Source organism: Passer domesticus, chromosome 32 (genome assembly GCF_036417665.1).
Source record: "Passer domesticus isolate bPasDom1 chromosome 32, bPasDom1.hap1, whole genome shotgun sequence".
Taxonomy (NCBI): Eukaryota; Metazoa; Chordata; class Aves; order Passeriformes; family Passeridae; genus Passer; species Passer domesticus.
In genome coordinates this window covers 1,607,630-1,629,726 of record NC_087505.1, presented here as the reverse complement: position 1 = coordinate 1,629,726, position 22,097 = coordinate 1,607,630, and the positions used below count along the sequence as shown (strand labels likewise).

At 64.1% G+C, this 22,097-nt stretch overlaps 2 protein-coding genes across 2 annotated transcripts; both read right to left on the bottom strand.

Annotated features, from left to right (window-relative positions):
* Positions 1–1,225: 1,225 nt before the first annotated feature.
* Positions 1,226–10,582, bottom strand: MRPL9 (mitochondrial ribosomal protein L9). Its single transcript, XM_064401771.1, is given in 9 exon segments — positions 1,226–1,419; positions 1,421–1,510; positions 2,871–2,927; positions 2,929–2,955; positions 4,131–4,232; positions 4,323–4,373; positions 5,496–5,620; positions 8,805–8,964; positions 10,413–10,582. Coding segments are annotated over 9 exon segments (777 nt in total). The 5' UTR covers positions 10,536–10,582; the 3' UTR covers positions 1,226–1,377.
* A 131-nt stretch (positions 10,583–10,713) lies between these two features.
* TDRKH (tudor and KH domain containing) lies at positions 10,714–21,748 on the bottom strand. Its single transcript, XM_064401643.1, has 11 exons — positions 21,235–21,748; positions 20,626–20,732; positions 19,191–19,389; positions 17,833–17,972; positions 16,831–17,095; positions 15,928–16,091; positions 14,734–14,906; positions 14,578–14,642; positions 11,844–11,995; positions 11,327–11,395; positions 10,714–11,172 (listed from the first exon to the last, which is right to left on the bottom strand). Exons 1-11 carry the CDS (start codon positions 21,353–21,355, stop codon positions 11,068–11,070), a joined length of 1,560 nt encoding a protein of 519 aa, XP_064257713.1. The 5' UTR covers positions 21,356–21,748; the 3' UTR covers positions 10,714–11,067.
* Between the last annotated feature and the right edge of the window lie 349 nt (positions 21,749–22,097).

Below are 22,097 nucleotides of genomic sequence, written 5' to 3'. Positions count from 1 at the left end.
CGGGACCGGGGATGGGGCTCTGGGAACCGGCTACCGGGACCGGGGGCCGAGCAGCGGATAACGGGCACCGGGACCGGCCGTGGGGTGCTGGGCAGCGGCGGCAACACCGGGACGGAAACCGGGGACGGGGAGGGGCGCTCGGAACCGGGCACCGGGGACGGCACCGGGGACAGCACCGGCAGCGGGCCCGGGAACCGGGAGGGGGCCCCGGGCTCCGGTACCGGCCCCGCCCGGGCCCGGGGGCGGTGGGGGGGGTGCGGGGATGTTTTGGGGAGGGGGCGGGGCCCGGGGCCGCGCACGCGCGGATGGACGGGGGGAGGTGGGGGAGGGTCCGGTGTCCGCCCACGCGTGTCCCCTCCCCCCCCGTGGCAATGTCCCCTCCCGGTGCTGTCCCCGGTGCTGAAGTCAGCCCCGCCCCCTCCCACGCCCGTGCGCCGGTGCCACCCCCCGGTGTCACCCCCCCGGTGTCCCGGTGTCCCCAGGCCGGTGTCACCCCCCAGTGTCACCCCCTCCGTGTCCTGGTGTCCCCAATTCGGTGTCACTGCCCCGTGGGCCAGTGCCACCCCTCGGTGTCACCACCCCGGTGTCCCCAGGCCGGTGCCACCCCCCCGGTGTCCCCACCCGTGTCACCCCCCCTTCGGTGTCACCTCCTTTCCCGCCCCGCTGTCCCCAGCCGTGTCCCCCCCGCCGTTGCCATGGCAACGAGCCGGTGACAGCCCAGGTGGCACCGCCACCCCCCCCCGGGGACACGGGGCAGGTGGGGACCCCCCTTGTGGGGCCTTGGGGACTTTGGGGACACGGGCTCACCTGGCCGGGGGGGCGGGGCTTCCCCAGCTGGGCCCCGCCCCCAAGAATTCATTCAGGACAGCCGAAATTCCGATCCCAAAATTCCCTTTTTTTGGGAAACTCCCGCAAACGTTTGGCCTTTTCTTCCCCAAATCCTACAGCCCCCAAAACTTTGAGACCCCCCCAAAATCCAGGAGACCCCACAAAAGTTTGGGACCCCCCCAAAAAAATCCTGGGATCCCCCAAAAAAAATCCTGATCTCCTTTTCTGGGGGGATTCCTGCTCCGGACCCTGGAGATCCCACCTGGAGATCCCAAAAGGGGGAACCCCAAAATCCATCCCGGGGACCCCAAATCCACCCCAGGGACCCCCAAATCCACCCCAGGGACCCCCCCTGGACCAGAGTGGGGTTCGGGGAGATTTGGGGGGGGCTCAGGAGAATCCAAAATTCCTGAGCTGCTGCTCTGGGAATTGGGCGACGTCCGGGAGTTCCACAGAGGCGAGGGGATCCCAAAAAGGGGGGGAACGGCCCCAAACCCACTCTGGGGACCCCAAATCCTTCCAGGGGACCCCAAATCCCCGGGGGGGGGGTCAGAGGAGCCGCTCCCTGCTGCTCTCCAGCTGCTGCTGCTGCTTGCTGCTGCCAGTGCCGGAAGCGTTTGGTTTTGGGGTGCAGGAACTGCACCACGTCCATGGGCACCCGCACCGTGTCCAGCCCGTTCACCTGGGGACCCCAAAAAACACCCCAAAACACCTGAGTCACCCCAAAAACACCTGAGTCAGCCCAAAAACACCCCAAAAACACCCCAAAAACAGCCCCAGGGCACCACAGCCATGGGCACCTGCACTGTGTCTAGCCCGTTCACCTGGGGACCCCCAAAAACACCTGAGTCACCCCAGAAACACCTGAGTCAGCCCAAAAAACCACCCCAAAACCACCTGAGCCACCCCAAAAACCACCCAAAAACACCTGAGCCTCCCCAGAAACCACCCCAAAAACACCTGAGCCACCCAAAAAACACCCCCGGGGCACCACGGCCATGGGCACTCCCACCATGTCCAAGCCGTTCACCTGGGGACCCCAAAAACACCTGAGTCACCACAAAAAACACCCCAAAAACACCTGAGCCACCCCAAAAACACCCCAAAAATACCTGAGCAACCCCAAAAACACCTGAGCCACCCCAAAACCACCCCCGGGGCACCACGGCCATGGGCACCCCACACCGTGTCCAGCCCGTTCACCTGGGGACCCCAAAAGCAGCCCCAGGGCACCCCAAACCCAGCAGGACACCCCAAAATCCCCTGGATCACCCCAATGTTCCCAGCTGGAGGGAGAAGGGGGAAATGGGAGAGGAAAATGGGGGGAAATCAGCTGGAAATGGGGAGGGGGAAGAGAAATTGGGAGAGGGGATTTGGGGAAAAGGAGGAAATGAGGGGGAATGGGAGAGGAAATGGGGAGGAAATGAGGGGGAATGGGGGAAAAGTGGAAGGGAAATTGGGAGTTGGGATTGGGGAAATGGGAGGAAATGAGGGGGAATGGGGGAAAAGTGTAAGGGAAATTGGGGAATGGGGAAAAAGTGTAAGGGAAATTGGGGGAAATGGGGAAAAAGTGAAAAGGGAAATTGGGGGAAATGGGGAGGAAATGAGGGAGGAACAGGAGAGGGAAATGGGGAGGAAATGAGGGGGAAATGGGGAAAAAGTAAAAAGGGAAACTGGGGGAAGTGGGGTGGGAGTGGAAGGGAAATTGGGAGTGAGGATTGGGGGAAAAGGGGGGAAATGGGAGAGGGAAATGGGGGTGGAAATGAGGGGGAAATGGGGAGAAAGTGGAAGGGAAATTGGGGGAAATGAGGAAAAAGTGAAAAGGGAAATTGGGGAAATGGGGAGGAAATGAGGGGGGAATGGGGTGGGAGTGGAAGGGAAATTGGGAGTTGGGATTGGGGAAAAAGGGGGGAAATGGGAGAGGGAAATGGGGTGGAAGTGAGGGGGAAATGGGGAGAAAGTGGAAGGGAAATTGGGGGAAATGGGAGGAAATGAGGGGGAATGGGGTGCAAGGGGCCCCCCCTGTCCCCGTGTCCCCTCACCGTGACGTCACACCAGAAGTGTCCCCAGCGTGTGATGGGCTCCGGTGGCAGCCGCAAGGGCGTGGGGGGGCACGAACACCCCGAGCTGGCACGGGAACACAACGGGCACGGCCCCAAACCCGGGGTGTCACCCCAAATCTGGGGCTTTCACCCCAAATCCTGGGTGTCACCCCAAATCTGGGGCTTTCACCCCAAACCCGGGGTGTCACCCCCAAATCTGGGCTTTCACCCCAAAACCCGGGGTGTCACCCCAAATCCGGGGCTTTCATCCCAAACCCGGGGTGTCACCCCAAATCCGGGGCTTTCACCCCAAACCCGGGGTGTCACCCCAAATCTGGGGCTTTCACCCCAAATCCCAGGGTCTCACCCCAAATCCTGGGGTCTCACCCCCAAATCCCGGGGTCTCACCCCAAATCCTGGGTCTCACACAAATCCCAGGGTCTCACCCCAAATCCTGGGGTCTCCCACCAAATCCCAGGGTCCCACCCCAAACCCGGGGTGTCACCCCAAATCCCAGGGTCCCACCCCAAATCCTGGGTCTCACCCCAAATCCTGGGGTCTCACCCCAAATCCCAGCAGCAGGGGCAGGCACAGCCCCCAGACCCCCCCACAGCCCCATCCCAGCCCCCCCAGATCCTTTGGAACCCCAAATCCTAGGAATAGATTTGACCCCAAAACACAGGAACAGAGGCAGGTCAGAGCCCCCTAGACCCTTTGGGAATGATCCCAAATCCTGGAATGATCCCAATTCTTGGGAATGACCCCAATCCTGGGAGCAGGGCTGGGAGAGCCCCCAAACCCTGTGGAAACCCCAAAGCCTCTGGGAATGACCCCAAATTCCAGAAATGGCCCCACATGGCAGGAACAGCCCCAAAACCAGGGAATGATCCCAAACCTGGGAATGACCCCAAAACCTGGGAATGATCCCAAAACCTGGGAACGATCCCAAAACCCGGTAATGATCCCAAAACCTGGGAGTGACCTTAAAACCTGGGAATGATCCCAAAACCCAGGAATGATCCCAAAACCCAGGAATTACCCCCAAAACCAGGAGTAACTCCAAATCCTGGGAGTGACCCCAAAACCCCAGAAGTGACCCCAAAACCCAGAAATGGCCCCAAAACCAGGGAACCACCCCAAACCCCGGGAGCAGGGCTGGCCTGGATCCCCCAAATCCTTCAGGAATGACTCCAAACCCTGGGTTTGGCCCTGGGAATCCCCCAAATCCCCAAAATCCCCCAAATCCAGAAATGCTCTCACGTTCTTGAGGAAGTGGCGGGCCACGATGTCGGGGCTGAGCTCCCAGCTCACGTTGTTCTTCATCCCCACCTGGAGCCGGCAGCGCCGCAGGAATTCCAGGGTCTGGGGGAAGGAAACGGGATCGGGAATTCCGGGGGAATTCCAGGGGAATTCCCGGATTTGGGGGCTCTTGGGATGGGGGGCCCCGCTCACCTTCTGCCCGCTCTGGGTTTGGGGCTCCTCCAGCTTCCCCTGCTGCGCCAGCTGGGAATGGGAAATGGGGATTAGGGGGGTGGGATTGGGGAAATGGGGGAAAATGGGGGGAAATGGGGGAAAATGGGGGAAAAATGGGGGGAAATGGGGGAAAATGGGGGAAAAATGGGGGGAAAAATGGGGGGGAAATGGGGGAAAAATGGGGGGAAATGGTGGGAAAATGGGGGAAAAATGGGGGGGAAATGGGGGGAAATGGGGGGGAAATGGGGGAAAAAATGGCATGAGGAGGGGAAGTGGGGGGAAAATGGGGAAAAAATGGGATTGAGGAAAGAAAATAGGGGGAAAAAATGGGGAAAATGGGATTGAGTAGGGGAAATGGGGAAAAAATGGGATTGAGGAGAGAAAATAGGGGGAAAATGGGATTGAGGGGGGAAAATGGGAGGAAAATGGGATTGAGGAGGGGAAATGGAGGAAAATGGGATTGAGAAGGGGAATGGGAGAAAAAACGGATTGAGGAGAGAAAATAGGGGAAAAAATGAGGAAAAAACGGGATTGAGGAGAGAAAATGGGGGAAAATGGGATTAAGGAGGGGAAATGGGGGAAAAAATAGGGCTGAGAAGGGGAAACGGGGGAAAAATGGGATTTAAGAGGAAAAATGGAGGGAAAAACTGGGTTTGAGGGGGAGAAATCGGATTTAGGAGGGAAAATGGAGAAAAATGGGATTGAGAAGGGGAAATGGGGGAAAAAATGGGATTTGGGAGACAAAAAAGGAAAAAAATAGGATTGAGGGAAGAAAATGGGGGAAATTGGGATTGAGGAGGAAAATGGGATTTAGAAAGGTAAATGGGAAAAATGGGGATGAGGAAAAGAAATGGAGGAAAACAGATTGAGGAAAAGTGGGAAAAACAGGGATTGAGGAGGATAAAAGGGAAAATCCCAGGGATGGAGGATAAAGAGGAAGGAAATTGTGCCTGGCAAGGCCAGCCTGCTTGTGCTCCCCAAAGGGAATTTTTCAGGGATCAAAGCTCAATTTAGGATTGCATTCCTAAGGAAACCAGCACCCAGAAATCCCAAAAAATCCACAGAAATGCATGTGAGCTGATCCCACAGAGCCCCTAAAGCCCCAATTCCTGTTTTTCCTTGGTTTTCACCAGCCTGGAGGGGCTCCCTGACCTCCTTCTCCTCCTGGAAGAGGCGCAGGTTCTCCGGGGAGGGGTACACGGCCAGGCCCTGCGGGAGCAGCTTGTTCCTGCCCAGGCTCTTCCTCACGCTCACCACGTCCCCTCGGCTGCCCAGGTCTGCCAGGAAAACCGGGAAAAGTCACCCGGGAATGCCGGAGAATCCCGGCAGGAAAACTGGGAGAAGTCACCGGGGAGTGCCGGGGAATGCCGGCAGGAAAACCGGGAGAAGTCACCCGGGAATGCCGGGGAATCCCGGCTGCCTCGGCAGCTCGGGGGGGTCCGGCCCAAAGGGGCTGAATTCCAGGAATTTTGTGTCAAATTAAAGAGAAATTCCATGGGATTGTTAGGATTGGGGGTCAAAATTTCGCTGGGAATGCTGGGAAACCCCAACTCCCATGGCAGGGATCCATCCCAAGGGAGTTAAATTCCATAGATTCCAGAGAAATTCCATGGGAGTGTTGGGTTTGGGAGTTAAAATTCGGCTGGGAATGCTGGGAAATCCCAGGATCCCAGGGAGTGAGGAATTCCCAGATCTCCAGGGAGTGAGGAACTCAGACCCCATGGAATGAGGGATTCCCAGGGAATGAGGAGCTCCCAGAGCCCAGGAATGAGGAATTCCCAGATTTCCAGGGAATTAGGCACTCCTGGGATCCCAGGGCACACAGAATTCCCAGATTCCCAGGGAATGAGGCACTCCCAGTGAACGAGGCACTCCCTCCCAGACCCCAGGGAATGAGGCACCCCCAGGGAATGAGGAGCCCCCAGACCCCAGGGAATGAGGGATTCCCCAGGCATGAGGCACCCCAAGGGAATGAGGCACCCCAAGGGAATGAGGCACCCCAAGGGAATGAGGCACTCCCAGCCCCAGGACATGAGCAGCTCCCAGGGAATGAGGCACCCAAGGGAATGAGGCACCCCAGGGAATGAGGCACCCCAGGGAACGAGGCACCCCAAGGGATGAGGCACCCCAGGGAATGAGGCACCCCAGGGAATGAGGCACCCCAGGGAACGAGGCACCCAAGGAATGAGGCACCCCAGGGAATGAGGCACCCAAGGAATGAGGCACCCCAAGGAATGAGGCACCCCAGGGAATGAGGCACCCCAAGGAATGAGGCACCCCAGGGAACGAGGCACCCCAGGGAATGAGGCACCCCAGGGCATGAGGAACCCCAAGGAATGAGGCACCCCAAGGAATGAGGCACCCCAAGGAATGAGGCACCCCAGGGAATGAGGCACCCCAGGGAACGAGGCACCCAAGGAATGAGGCACCCCAGGGAATGAGGCACCCCAGGGCATGAGGAACCCCAAGGAATGAGGCGCCCCAGGGAAGGAGGCGCCCCAAGGAATGAGGCACCCCAGGGAATGAGGCACCCCAAGGAATGAGGCACCCCAGGGAACGAGGCACCCCAGGGCATGAGGCACCCCAAGGAATGAGGCACCCAAGGAATGAGGCACCCCAAGGAATGAGGCACCCAAGGAATGAGGCACCCCAAGGGAATGAGGCACCCCAAGGAATGAGGCACCCAAGGAATGAGGCACCCCAGGGAATGAGGCACCCAGGGAATGAGGCACCCCAAGGAATGAGGCACCCAAGGAATGAGGCACCCCAAGGAACGAGGCACCCCAAGGAATGAGGCACCCCAGGGAACGAGGCACCCCAAGGAATGAGGCACCCCAGGGAACGAGGCACCCCAAGGAATGAGGCACCCCAGGGAATGAGGCACCCAAGGAATGAGGCACCCAAGGAATGAGGCACCCCAAGGAATGAGGCACCCAAGGAATGAGGCACCCCAAGGAATGAGGCACCCCAAGGAATGAGGCACCCCAAGGAATGAGGCACCCAAGGAATGAGGCACCCCAAGGAATGAGGCACCCAAGGGAATGAGGCACCCAAGGAATGAGGCACCCAAGGGAATGAGGCACCCCAGGGAATGAGGCACCCCAGGGAATGAGGCACCCAAGGGACGAGGCATCCCAGGAATGAGGCACCCCAGGGAATGAGGCACCCAAGGAATGAGGCACCCAAGGGAATGAGGCACCCCAAGGAATGAGGCACCCCAAGGGAATGAGGCACCCCAAGGGAACGAGGCACCCAAGGGAACGAGGCACCCCAAGGAACGAGGCACCCAAGGAACGAGGCACCCCAAGGAACGAGGCACCCAAGGAACGAGGCACCCCAAGGGATGAGGCACCCCAAGGAATGAGGCACCCAAGGGAATGAGGCACCCCAGGGAACGAGGCACCCCAAGGAATGAGGCACCCAAGGGAATGAGGCACCCAAGGAATGAGGCACCCAAGGAACGAGGCACCCCAGGGAATGAGGCACCCAAGGAACGAGGCACCCCAGGGAATGAGGCACCCAAGGAATGAGGCACCCCAGGGAATGAGGCACCCAGGGAATGAGGCACCCCAAGGAATGAGGCACCCAAGGAATGAGGCACCCCAAGGAATGAGGCACCCAAGGAATGAGGCACCCCAGGGAACGAGGCACCCCAGGGCATGAGGCACCCCAAGGAATGAGGCACCCAAGGAATGAGGCACCCCAAGGAACGAGGCACCCCAAGGAATGAGGCACCCCAGGGAATGAGGCACCCCAAGGAATGAGGCACCCCAGGGAACGAGGCACCCCAAGGAATGAGGCACCCCAGGGAATGAGGCACCCAAGGAATGAGGCACCCAAGGAATGAGGCACCCCAAGGAATGAGGCACCCAAGGAATGAGGCACCCCAGGGAATGAGGCACCCAAGGAATGAGGCACCCCAAGGAATGAGGCACCCAAGGGAACGAGGCACCCCAAGGGAATGAGGCACCCAAGGGAATGAGGCACCCAGGGAATGAGGCACCCAAGGGAATGAGGCACCCCAAGGAATGAGGCACCCCAAGGAATGAGGCACCCAAGGAATGAGGCACCCCAGGGAACGAGGCACCCCGGGAATGAGGCACCCAAGGAACGAGGCACCCAAGGAATGAGGCACCCCAGGGAATGAGGCACCCCAGGGAATGAGGCACCCCAAGGAACGAGGCACCCAAGGAATGAGGCACCCCAGGGAATGAGGCACCCCAGGGAATGAGGCACCCAAGGAATGAGGCACCCCAGGGAATGAGGCACCCAAGGAACGAGGCACCCCAAGGAACGAGGCACCCCAGGGAATGAGGCACCCAAGGAACGAGGCACCCCAAGGAACGAGGCACCCCAGGGAATGAGGCACCCAAGGAATGAGGCACCCCAAGGAATGAGGCACCCCAGGGCATGAGGCACGCCCGGCTCCCAGCCCCGTGCCCCGCTCCCGGCCCCGCTCACCCTGCACGGCGCGGGTCAGCAGCAGCTCCATGTTGCCCCGGGGCAGGTGTTTGCCGTCCCGCAGCAGCCGGTACACGCGGTGCCGCCGCGGGTGCAGCCGGGGCGCCGCCCCCGCCCGGCCCAGCGGCACCGGCCACACGCGCTCCACCACCACCGAGCCCTGCGGGCACGGAACCTTCCGGAAGGGTCTGATGGGCACGGGGCACCGAGCCCTGCGGGGTTCTGGAATGTTCTAAAGGGTTCTGATGGGCACGGGGCACCGAGCCCTGCGGGGTTCTGGAATGTTCTAAAGGGTTCTGATGGGAACAGGGCTCCGAGCCCTGCGGGGTTCTGGAAGGTTCTAAAGGGTTCTGATGGGCACGGGGCACCAAGCCCTGCGGGGTTCTGGAATGTTCTAAAGGGTTCTGATGGGCACGGGGCACCGAGCCCTGCGGGGTTCTGGAAGGTTCTAAAGGGTTCTGATGGGCACGGGGCACCGAGCTCTGCGGGGTTCTGGAATGTTCTAAAGGGTTCTGATGGGCACGGGGCACCGAGCCCTGTGGGGTTCTGGAATGTTCTAGAACTTTCTCATGGGCATGGGGCACCGAGCCCTGTGGGCACGGAACCTTCCGGAAGGTTCTGATGGGAGCACAGCACCGAGCCCTGCGGGGTTCTGGAATGTTCCAGAACGTTCTGATGGGCACAGGGCACCGAGCCCTGTGGGGTTCTGGAATGTTCTAAAGGGTTCTGATGGGAGCAGGGCACCAAGCCCTGCAGGCACGGAACGTTCCAGAACGTTCTGATGGCCACGGGGCACGGAGCCCTGTGAGGTTCTGGAAGGTTTTAAAGGGCTCTGATGGGGACAGGACTCAGGATGGGGCACTGAGCCCTGCGGGTATGGAATGTTCTGGAGTGTGCCCACGGGGTCTCTGGGGTCCATGGGGTCTGTAGGGGCTGTGGGGTCTATAGGGTTCCATAACGGGGCTATGGGGTCTATAGGGTTCCATAACGGGGTCTGTGGGCTCTATAGGTTTCTATAACAGACCCATGGGGTCTATAGGGTTCCATAACGGGGTCTATGGGGTCTACCAGGTCTATAGGGTTCCATAGTGGAGCAACGGGGTCTATAGGGTTATATGAAGAGGTTATGGGGTCTCTAGGGTCTATGAGGCCTAGAGGGCTCCATAACAGGCCTAGGGGGTCTATAGGGTTCTATAACAGGGCTATGGAGTTATGGGGTCTATAGGGGCTGTGGGGTTCCATAATGGGGTTATGGGGTCTATAGGGGCTGTGGGGTTACATAATGGGGTTATGGGGTCTATAGGGGCTGTAGGGCCTATAGGGTTCTACAATGGGGCTGTGGGGTCTATAGGGTTCCAGAACGGGTCTATGGGGTCTATAGGGTTCCATTATGGGGCTATGGGGTCTATAGGGGCTGGGAGGTCTATAGGGTTCCATAACGGGGTTATGGGGCCGGTTCAGGGCCCGTCCCGCCGCCCCCGGTACCGACCCCAGGCCCGCCCCCCGCCACCCCCGGGGCCGTTCCGCTCTGGGTCAAAGCCCGTCCCCCACCCCCAGGTACCCACCCTCAGACGCCCCCCCCGCCACTCCCGGTGTCCCCGCCCTCACCGAGCCATGGCTGAGGCTCAGGGCTCGTTGCACCGCCGCTCCCGGTGTCCCCGCCCTCACCGGGCCACGGCTCAGGCTCAGGGCCCGGCTCAGCGCCCGTCCCGCCGCCCCCGGGGCCAACATGGCGGCCTCGCTCCCTCACGGCGCCGAGGACCCCGCGCTGTCCGCACTGCGCCTGCGCACAGCCCGGCGCTCCTGCCCTGGCGCGCCTGCGCGGGACGCGCGCACCGGAGCGCAAGGACCCCACCGGGGGCTGCCCGCGGCGCGCCTGCGCCCGGTTCCCCCGCGGCGGGGACGGAGCGCTGAGAAACCTTCAACTTTATTAACTCAGAACCACAGTCAGTGCAACGGAACAGCACAACAAGGCGAGGGAACCGGGAACTCCCGGTAACGGAAGGGGCACCGCCGGCCCTCGGCCCCGGCGTGTCGTGTCCCGGCAAGAGGCACAGGCGGAGATCCCCGCGATTGGTCGGTCCGGCCTCCCGGAGGGCTCCGGGTCGCAGTCGGTGGCGGCACCGGGAGTGGCTCCGGTCACCGGGATGGGGTCACTGGGAGCGGCTCCCGGTGGCACCGGGCACGGGTCGGGGGGTCCCGGCGCCGCTCCCGGGGCGGTGTCACCGGCACGGTGTCACCGGGGCAGTGTCACCGCACGGTGTCACCGGCAGGGCCCGGGCTCGCCGGGCGGGCTGAGGCAGGGCGCGGGGCCGGGGCCGTCCCCGGGCTCCGCCGGGCTCGGGCTGGAGGCACAGCCGGGAGTGTCCTGCCCGGGAAGAGCGGGGTGAGCCCGCCCGGGACGGACACCGGGACGGACAGCGGGACGGACAGCGGGACGGACAGCGGGATGGACACCGGGACGGACACCGGGAGGGACACGGGACAGCGGGAGGGGACACGGGACAGCGGGAGCAGCTCACCGGGGGCTCCTCCGGGGGCCCGGGCACGGCGTAGCCCAAACGCACCAGCTCTGCTCCCACGTCCAGGCTCTGCGGGGACACCGGAGTGGGGACAGGGACACCGGGAATGGGGACAGGGAATGGCGGGAATTGCGGTGAGGGGACAGCTGGGGACACCTGGGGACAGTCGTTAGGGACACAGGTGACCCCGGTGACACACCTGTCTGTGGCTCTGGGAACACCAGGAGTGGGGACGCTTGGGGACAGTTGTGGGGACACTTGGGGACAGCTGCGGGGACCCTAGGGACAGTTGTGGGGGCACTGGAGACAGTTGGGGTGGCCCTGGGGACAGTTCTGGTAACCCTGGGGACACTTGATGACCCTGGGGACAGCTGTGGGGACACTGGGGACAGCTGTGGGGACAGCTCTGGTGACCTTGGTAACCCTGGGGACAGCTGTGGGGACCCTGGTGACAGTTGTGGTGACCCCCGGTGGCCCCGGTGACAGTTCAGGTGACCCCCGGTGGCCGGTGGCGCACCTGTCCGTGGCGCTGGGCGAAGAGGCGCAGGCGGGGCCGCGGGCAGGTCCTGGCAGGGCCGTAGCTGCAGATCCGCGCCACCAACGGGCACCAGCGAGCGCAGCCCGTGAGCCGCTCGAACTCCTGCAGGGCTGCCTCGGGCCACGAGCCACCTGCGGGGACACAGGGACATGGGGACAGCTGTGACACGGGGACAGCACAGCCCTCGAACTCCTGCAGGGCCGCCTCGGGCCAGGAGCCACCTGCGGGGACACAGGGACAGTGACAGTGACAGTGACAGTGACACGGGGACAGTGACACGGGGACAGGACAGCCCTCGAACTCCTGCAGGGCCACCTCGAGCCACCTGCGGGGACACGGGGACAGCTGTGACAGGGACACAGGGACAGTGACACAGGGACAGCACAGCCCTCGAACTCCTGCAGCACCGCCTCGGGCCAGGAGCCACCTGCGGGGACACGGGGACAGTGACAGTGACACAGGGACAGTGACACGGGGACAGGACAGCCCTCGAACTCCTGCAGGGCCACCTCGGGCCACCTGCGGGGACACGGGGACATGGGGACAGCTGTGACACAGGGACAGCACAGCCCTCGAACTCCTGCAGGGCCGCCTCGGGCCACGTGCCACCTGCGGGGACACGGGGACAGTGACACGGGGACAGGACAGCCCTCGAACTCCTGCAGGGCCACCTCGAGCCACCTGCGGGGACACGGGGACAGCTGTGACAGGGACACAGGGACAGTGACACAGGGACAGTGACACAGGGACAGCACAGCCCTCGAACTCCTGCAGCACCGCCTCGGGCCACGCGCCACCTGCGGGGACACGGGGACAGTGACAGTGACACCGGGACAGTGACACAGGGACAGGACAGCTGCTCAAACTCCTCCAGGGCTGCTTCGGGCCAGGAGCCACCTGCGGGGACACAGGGACAGTGACAGTGACAGTGACAGTGACACGGGGACAAGGACAGCCCTCGAACTCCTGCAGGGCCACCTCGGGCCACCTGCGGGGACACGGGGACATGGGGACAGCTGTGACACAGGGACAGCACAGCCCTCGAACTCCTGCAGGGCCGCCTCGGGCCACGTGCCACCTGCGGGGACACGGGGACAGTGACACGGGGACAGGACAGCCCTCGAACTCCTGCAGGGCCACCTCGAGCCACCTGCGGGGACACGGGGACAGCTGTGACAGGGACACAGGGACAGTGACACAGGGACAGTGACACAGGGACAGTGACACAGGGACAGCACAGCCCTCGAACTCCTGCAGCACCGCCTCGGGCCACGCGCCACCTGCGGGGACACGGGGACAGTGACAGTGACACCGGGACAGTGACACAGGGACAGGACAGCTGCTCAAACTCCTCCAGGGCTGCTTCGGGCCACGAGCCACCTGTGGGACACACTGGGGACAGGGGTGACAGCAGGGACAGCGGGGACACCGGGATGCTGGACAGGCTGGGACAGCAGGACAGTGGTGACACGGACACAGCGGTTACACACTGGGACACTGGTCACACCAGGACACACTGGGACAGCGGTGACATGGGCCGTGTGCCACCCTGGGAGGGGACAGGGACATGTGCCACGCCCTGGGGGGAACAGGGCCGGGTGCCACCCCCCAGCAGTGACAGGGCTGTGCCACCCCCCAAGAGGTGACAGGGCCATGTCCCTCCCCAACAGTGACAGGGCTGTGTGCCACTCCCAGGAGGTGACAGAGCTGTCCCACCCCCCAGCAGGTGACAGGGCTGTCCCTCCCCCCCCCAGGTGACAGGGCTGTGCCACCCCCTGGAGGTGACAGGGCTGTCCCTCCCCCAGGTGACAGTGACAGGGCTGTCCCACCCCCGGAGGTGACAGTGACAGGGCTGTCCCTCCCGCAGGTGACAGTGACAGGGCTGTCCCCCCCCCCCCGGAGGTGACAGTGACAGGGCTGTCCCCCCCCCCAGGTGACAGTGACAGGGCTGTCCCACCCCCGGAGGTGACAGTGACAGGGCTGTCCCTCCCGGAGGTGACAGTGACAGAGCTGTCCCACCCCCGGAGGTGACAGTGACAGGGCTGTCCCTCCCGGAGGTGACAGTGACAGAGCTGTCCCACCCCCGGAGGTGACAGTGACAGGGCTGTCCCTCCCGGAGGTGACAGTGACAGAGCTGTCCCACCCCCGGAGGTGACAGTGACAGGGCTGTCCCCCCCCCAGCAGTGACAGAGCTGTCCCCCCCCCAGGTGACAGTGACAGAGCTGTCCCTCCCCCAGGTGACAGTGACAGAGCTGTCCCACCCCCGGAGGTGACAGTGACAGGGCTGTCCCTCCCCCAGCAGTGACAGAGCTGTCCCACCCCCGGAGGTGACAGTGACAGAGCTGTCCCTCCCCCAGCAGTGACAGAGCTGTCCCCCCCCCCAGGTGACAGTGACAGGGCTGTCCCTCCCCCAGGTGACAGTGACAGGGCTGTCCCCCCCCCAGCAGTGACAGAGCTGTCCCCCCCCAGGTGACAGTGACAGGGCTGTCCCACCCCCAGCAGTGACAGAGCTGTCCCCCCCCCAGGTGACAGTGACAGGGCTGTCCCTCCCCCCCGGAGGTGACAGTGACAGGGCTGTCCCCCCCCCAGGTGACAGTGACAGGGCTGTCCCCCCCCCCCCAGGTGACAGTGACAGGGCTGTCCCTCCCGGAGGTGACAGTGCCAGGGCTGTCCCCCCCCCGGAGGTGACAGTGACAGCGCTGTCCCCGCTCACCGCTGGGGACAATCCCGGCCAGGCTGCACTCGATGGCCTGGAAGGGCAGGCTCAGGAAGTCGCTCCTGCAGGGACACGGTGAGGGCACTCCTGGGGACAGCGACGTCGTCCCGGGGCACGGGGACATCATGCCGCCAGTGTCACCCCCTGCCACACCTGAGGGCCCGCAGAGCCTCGGGGGGCGCCTGCCCGTTGTCCCCAAAGTCCACGTAGTACAGCTCCAGGTGGCCGTTGTCCAGCGGCCCCAGGACACGCGCCCGGTACCACTCGCCGTCGTCCCGGTACGGCGCGGCCACGATGGCCCCGGCGTGCACCGACGGGGGTGGCACCTGGGGACACGGGGACAGTCAGGGGACACGGGGACGGTCAGGGGACAGTGCTGGGGCAGCAGGGACAGGGGGACAGAGGGTAAGGGACATGGTGAGGACAGTGCTGGGATGGGAGGGGACATGGGGACAGTCAGGGGACACGGGAGGGACATGAGCGGACAGTGCTGGGGCAGCAGGGACATGGGGACAGTGCTGGGACAGTCAAGGGACATGGGGGGGATGCCAGGGGACAGTGCTGGGGCAGCAGGGACAGGGGGACAGTGGGTAAGGGACACGGTGAGGACAGTGCTGGGACAGTCAGGGGACATGGGAGGGACATGAGGGGACAGTGCTGGGGCAGCAGGGACATGGGGACAGTGCTGGGACAGTCAAGGGACATGGGGGGGGACGCCAGGGGACAGTGCTGGGACAGTCAGGGGACAGGGGGACAGGGGTAAGGAACACGGTGGGGACAGTGCTGGGATGGGAGGGGACATGGGGACAGTCAGGGGACATGGGAAGGACATGAGGGGACAGTGCTGGGACAGGGGACATGGGGACAGTGCTGGGACAGTCAGGGGACATGGGGACAGTGCTAGGACAGTCAGGGGACACGGGGAGACACGAGGGGACAGTGCTGGGGCAGCAGGGACAGGGGGACAGGGGGTGAGGGACGTGGTGGGGACAGTGCTGGGATGGCAGGGGACAGTGCAGGGACAGTCAGGGGACACGGGGAGACACGAGGGGACAGTGCTGGGACAGCAGGGGACACAGGATGGGGAGGGGGACACAGGATAGGGGACAGTGCTGGGACATAGTGTGGACAGGGTGGGGGACAGTGCTGGGACACCAGGGGACACTGAGGGGACACAGGGGACAGCAGGGACTCACGGGGGGGCTGCTCTGGTAGCAGTGCCCCACCTTGGCCATGAACTTGTCTTGTTCTGGGACACAGACAGGACACAAGAAGGGACACAGAGGGGACACAGAAAGGACACAGATGGGACACTGAGGGGACACCGAGGGGACACCGGGGACTCACGGGGGGGCTGCTCTGGTAGAAGTGGCCCATCTCAGCTGTCAGTTTGTCCAGCTGCAGGCTGCGCGTGCCCAGCAGTTGGATCCAGAAGTGCCCGGGGCTCTCGGCCGCCGACACGTAAACGTCCAGGTGCTCGTCAGCAGGGAAGCTGAAATCCGGGCTGGGCACTGGGGGAGCCCCAAGCAGGGAAACACACTGAGATCCACCCCAAATCCACCCAAAATCCACTGAAATCCACAGAAACCCACCCAAAATCCACTGAGATCTACCCCAAATCCACTGAGATCCACCCAAAATCCACTGAAATCCACCCCAAATCCACTGAGATCCACCCCAAATCCACTGAAATCCACCCCAAATCCACTGAGATCCACCCAAAATCCACTGAAATCCACCCCAAATCCACTGAAATCCACCCAAAATCCACTGGGATCCACCCCAAATCCACTGAAACCCACCCAAAATCCACTGAAATCTACCCAAAAGCCACTGAAATCTACCCCAAATCCACTAAAATCCACCCAAAATCCACCCAAATCTACCCAAAATCCACCTGAAATCTACCTGAAACTCACTGAAATCTACCCAAACCCACCCAAAATCCAATGAAATCTACCCCAAATCCACTGAAATCTACCCCAAATCCACTGAAATCCACCCCAAATCCACTGAAATCCACCCAAAACCCACCCCAAATCCCACCAGGACAGCCACGGCACGGGGGAACCCCGAAATCAGCGAAATCCACCGAAATCCACCCCAAATCCCTTCAAAACCCACCCCAAACACCCCTGGGACATCCGCGGCGCAGGTGAACCTTGAAATCCCCCCCCAAAACCCCTTCCCAGATGCCGAAATTCCCGGGAAATCCATCCCCAGCGGGGCCCACCCCGGCGCCGCTCTCACCCTCGAACTTGTCCAGGGGCGGCTCCTCGCCCTCGCCGGGCTCCGCGCTGCCCTCGCCCGGCTCCGCGCCCGCCTCCGTGCCCGGGCCGGCCGCCGGTGCCCAGTCCGCATCCCAGCACTCCTGCCAGCCCCCGGGGCTCCCGGGCGGCACCGGCGGCTCCCGGCGGCTGCCCAGGGGCTGCTTCCGCGGGCACCGCGCGGCCGCCGCCTGCGCCAGCTCCCGCCGGAACGCCCGGTCCTCCGAGAGCTTCTCCAGGATCAGCTTCTGCGGGGGTTAAGCCGGGCTCAAGGCGGGGTTAAACCGGGCTCAAGGCGGGGGTTAAACCGGGCTCAAGGCAGGGTTAAACCGGGGTCAAGGCAGGGTTAAACCAGGGTCAAGGCAGGGTTAAGCCGGGCTCAATGTGGGGTTAAACCGGGCTCCTGGTGAGGGTTAAGCCGGGGTCAGGGCAGGGTTAAACCGGGCTCAAGGCGGGTGTTAAACCAGGGTCATGGTGAGGGTTAAACCGCGCTCAAGGCTGGGTTAAACCGGGCTCAAGGCAGGGGTTAAGCCGGGCTCAAGGTGAGGGTTAAACCGGGCTCAAAGTGAGGGTTAAACCGGGCTCAAGGCAGGGTTAAACCGGGCTCAAGGCGGGGGTTAAGCCGGGCTCAAGGTGAGAGTTAAACCGGGCTCATGGTGAGGGTTAAACCGGGCTCATGGTGAGGGTTAAGCCGGGCTCAAGGCAGGGTTAAACCGGGCTCAAGGCGGGGGTTAAGCCGGGCTAAAGGAAGTGTTAAACCGGGCTCAAGGCGGGGGTTAAAGCGGGCTCAAGGCAGGGGTTAAGCCGGGCTCAAGGCGGGAATTAAACCGGGCTCTCGGTGGTTTAAGCCGGGCTCCGGGGGGGTTAAGCCGGGTTCCCGGGGGTTAAACCGGGCTCCGGGGGGGTTAAGCCGGGCTCAAGGCAGGGTTAAACCGGGCTCAAGGCAGGGGTTAAGCCGGCCTCCCGGGGGTTAAGCCGGGCTCACCTTGGCCGCCTCCACCTCGGCGCGCGTCCCCAGCAGGCGGATGACGCGCAGCGGGGCCAGGCTGGCGTCGGGCTCGTGGCCGCACTCCACGCGAGCCCCCGAGCTGCGGCAGATGGCCCGGACCGTCTCCCCGCCGCGGCCTGCGGGCACCGGGGACAACCGGGGGAACCGGGAGAACCGGGGGGAACCGGGGGGGACCGGGGGAACCGGGGGGAACCGGGGGAACCGGGGGAACGGGGGAATGAGGAGCGGGGAGAGGGGGCTCGGGGGGGGTCTCAAAGGGAATGAGGGCTGGGGGGGGGAAGGGGGTTTGGGATTGGGGTTCCCCCGGGATTTGGGGGTCCCTGTGGCTATGGAGGGTTCTCCCAGGATTTGGGGTGTCCCAGGGGTACAGAAGGATCCCCCCGGGTTTTGGGGTGCCCCGTACCGATGATCCTGCCCGCGGCCCGCTGGGGCACATGGAGCTGTTCAGCACACTGTGATTTGGGGTTCCCCAGGGATTTGGGGTGTCCCAGGGGGTACAGAAGGATCCCCCCCAGGATTTGGGGTGCCCCCAGGTGCCCCGTACCGATGATCCTGCCCACGGCGCGCTGGGGCACATGGAGCTGTTTGGTACCCTGGGATTTGGGGTTCCCTTGGGATTTGGGGTGTCCCTGTGGCTATGGAGGGATCCCCCCAGGATTTTGGGGTGGCTATGAGGATTCCCCCGGAGGATTTGGGGCTGTGAGAGGTTTTGGGGTGCCCCGTACCGATGATCCTGCCCACGGCGCGCTGGGGCACGCGCAGCTGCTCGGCACCCTGGAATTTGGGGTTCCCCAGGGATTTGGGGTGTCCCTGTGGCTATGGAGGGATCCCCCTGGTTTTGGGGTGTCCCAGGGGGTACAGAAGGATCCCCCCGGGTTTTGGGGTGCCCCGTACCGATGATCCTGCCCGCGGCCCGCTGGGGCACATGGAGCTGTTCAGCACACTGTGATTTGGGGTTTCCTTGGGATTTGGGGTGTCCCAGGGGGTACGGAAGGATCCCCCCGGGTTTTGGGGTGCCCCGTACCGATGATCCTGCCCACGGCGCGCTGGGGCACATGGAGCTGTTTGGTACCCTGGGATTTGGGGTTCCCTTGGGATTTGGGGTGTCCCTGTGGCTATGGAGGGATCCCCCCAGGATTTTGGGGTGGCTATGAGGATTCCCCCGGAGGATTTGGGGCTGTGAGAGGTTTTGGGGTGCCCCGTACCGATGATCCTGCCCACGGCGCGCTGGGGCACACGGAGCTGTTCGGTACCCTGGGATTTGGGGTTCCCCAGGGATTTGGGGTGTCCCAGGGGTACAGAAGGATCCCCCCGGGTTTCGGGGTGCCCCGTACCGATGATCCTGCCCACGGCGCGCTGGGGCACGCGCAGCTGCTCGGCCACGGGCGCGCTGTCGGCCACGATGCGCAGCACGGCCGCCCTGGCGCGGCACACCTGGCGCGGCGAGCCCGAGATCTGCACCAGGGACTGCCCCCCTTCCTCCTCCTCCTCCTCCTCCTCCACCTCGATCTGGGCTCCGGTCTCCTGCCGCAGCTGCGGGACAGCGGCCACGCGGCGTTCACGGTGCTCCCGGTTCACCCAGTGCTCCCAGTTCACCCAGTGCTCCCAGCACCCCCAGTGCTCCCCGTTCTGCCAGCACTCCCAGTTTCCCCAGTACTCCCAGCACTCCCAGTCCCCCCAGCACTCCCAGTTCCCCCAGCACTCCCAGCACCCCCAGCACTCCAATCCCCCCAGTTCCCCAGCACTCCCAATATCTCCCAGTATTCCCAGTCCCCCCAGTTCCCCCCGTCCCCCCAGCACCCACAGTTCCCCCAGCACTCCCAGCACCCCCAGCACTCCCAGTCCCCCCAGTATTCCCAGTTCCCTCAGTCCCCCCCAGCACCCACAGTTCCCCCAGCTCTCCCAGTATCTCCCAGCACTCCCAGTTCCCCAAGTATTCCCAGTCCCTCCAGCTCCCCCCAGCACTCCCAGTCCCCCCAGTTCCCCCTGCACTCCCAGTTCCCCAGTCCCCCCAGCACTTCCAGTCCCCCTGCACTCCCAGTTCCCCCAGCACCCCCAGTCCCCCCAGTTCCCCCAGCACTCCCAGTTCCCCCAGCACTCCCAGTCCCCCAGCACTCCCAGTCCCCCCAGCTCCCCCAGTCCCCCCAGCACTCCCAGTCCCCGCAGATCCCAGTCCCCCCAGTTCCGCAGCACTCTCAGTATTCCCAGTTCTCCAGCACCCCCAATTCCCCAGTCCCCCCAATTCCCCAGTTCCCCAGTCCCCCCAGTCCCCCAGCACTTCCAGTCCCCCCAGATCCCAGTCCCCCCAGTTCCCCAGCACTCTCAGTATTCCCAGTTCCCCAGCACCCCCAATTCCCCAGTCCCCCAGTCCCCTCAGTCCCCCAGTCCCCCCAGCACTCCCAGTCCCCCCAGTCCCCCAGCACTCCCAGTCCCCCCAGCACTCCCAGTCCCCCCAGTATCTATCCCCCAGTCCCCCCAGTCCCCCCAGATCCCAGTCCCCCCAGTTCCCCAGCACTCTCAGTATTCCCAGTTCCCCAGCACCCCCAATTCCCCAGTCCCCCCAGTTCCCCAGCACTCCCAGTCCTCCCAGTATCCCCCAGTCTCCCCAGTCCCCCCAGTCCCCCCAGCACTCCCAGTCCCCCCAGCACTCCCAGTCCCCCCAGCACTCCCAGTATCTCCCAGTCTCCCCAGCACTCCCAGTCCCCCCAGCACTCCCAGTCCCCCCAGTATCTATCCCCATCCCCCCAGTCCCCCCAGTCCTGGCCCCACCTGGTTGATGGTGGCTCCCCGGCGGCCGATCAGCGCCTTCAGGGCCGTGCGGGGCACCCTGAGCCCCACGTCCAGCCCCTCGTCTGCCACCAGCGTCACCTGCGCCTCTGCGGGGACAGCGGGGACACGGCTGGGACCCGGGGCACGGGGGCACGGGGACCCCCGGCCGGGGGGACACACAGGGAGCAGGGAATTCCCGGCGGGAAAAGGGACCCCAAGGGGGCCCCGCTTCCCAGGGGGTCCCCAGAGTGTCCCCAGGGTGTCCCCTGAGGGTCCCCAAGGTGTCCCCAGGGTGTCCCCAAAGGGACAGGAAGGGACTGGGACCCTTCCCAGGGGGGGTCACAAACAGGGAACAGGGAATTCCCAGAGGGAAAAGGGATTCCAAGGGGCCCTGCTTCCCAGGGGGTCCCCAGGGTGTCCCCAGGGTGTCCCCAAAGTGTCCCCCAAATGTCCCCAGGGTGGCCCCAGAGGGTCCCAAAGGGACAGGGACCTCCCTGGGGAGCCCACAAGGGAATGAATTCCCGGTGGGAAAAGCGGCTCCCCGTCCCCGCGGAGCTCCGGGGGTACCGGGGGGGCAGGGCCGGGCCCCGGTGCGGGCCCCGCACGCACCTCGGCTCTCCCGGTAGCGCCGGTAGAGGATGTAGAGCACGGTGGCGGCGGCCGGCACGCCCAGGAGCAGGGCGGTTTTCTGCAGGCTGCTCAGGCTGGGCACGGAGCCGCGTGCCGCCATCGCCGGCGGCGGGCGGGGCTCACCGGGCCCTTACCGGGGCTTTACCGGGCCTTACCGGGGCTTTACCGGGGGGTACCGAGAGGCCACCGGCAGCTCCCGCTGGGGCCGGGCCGCGCTGCGCCCCCACCCCGGGCACTCGCCGGCCGTGCCCCGCCGGCCGTGCCCTCACGGGGGGCTCGGTTCAGGCGCAGGCCCCGGGCCCGGTGCGGCGGCAGCGGCCGCGCCCCCCGGTGCTCTCACGGTACCTGCAGGCGCCGGGGCCGCCCCCCGGCCCCGCAGCGGCCCTGGCTCGGCCCGGCCCGGCCGCGAGAGGCCCCGGTTCGGGCCCGGCCCCGGTTCGGGCCCGGCGCGGCCCCGGTGCCGCCGCCGCCTCCCGCGCCCCGCCGCTGGCCCCGCCTCCTCCCGCTCGCCACCAATCACATCGCGGCTCATCCCCTCCCAGCCAATCACAGCGCAGCCCGCACCGCTCCCACCCAATCACCGCCTGCGGAGCAGAGGCCAATCCCCGCGAGACCTCCCAAAGGCGGGGGAGGGAAATAAGGGGAATAAAGCAGCCAATCAGCGTCGAGTAGCGGAGAGGCGAACCAATCAGAGAGCCATAAAATACGAATGCCCGCCTCCTAGTTTGAGTGACAGAGCCGGGAGCCTATAGCGGCTGGGATCGCCGCGCGGGGCGGGGCCTATTGCCGCTCCCGGTGTCCCCGCGTGCCCCCGGTGACGGAGCCGCGGACGCACCGGCGCT

Coding starts and splice junctions, on each gene's coding strand:
- TDRKH (XM_064401643.1), bottom strand. CDS start 21,355: ATGGCGGCACGCGGCTCCGTGCCCAGCCTGAGCAGCCTGCAGAAAACC. Junction 17,096..17,832: donor CCGAGGTGGAGGCGGCCAAG/GTGAGCCCGGCT, acceptor TAACCCCCGCAG/AAGCTGATCCTGGAGAAGCT. Junction 11,173..11,326: donor GGCCCCCGGAGGAGCCCCCG/GTGAGCTGCTCC, acceptor CTTCCCGGGCAG/GACACTCCCGGCTGTGCCTC.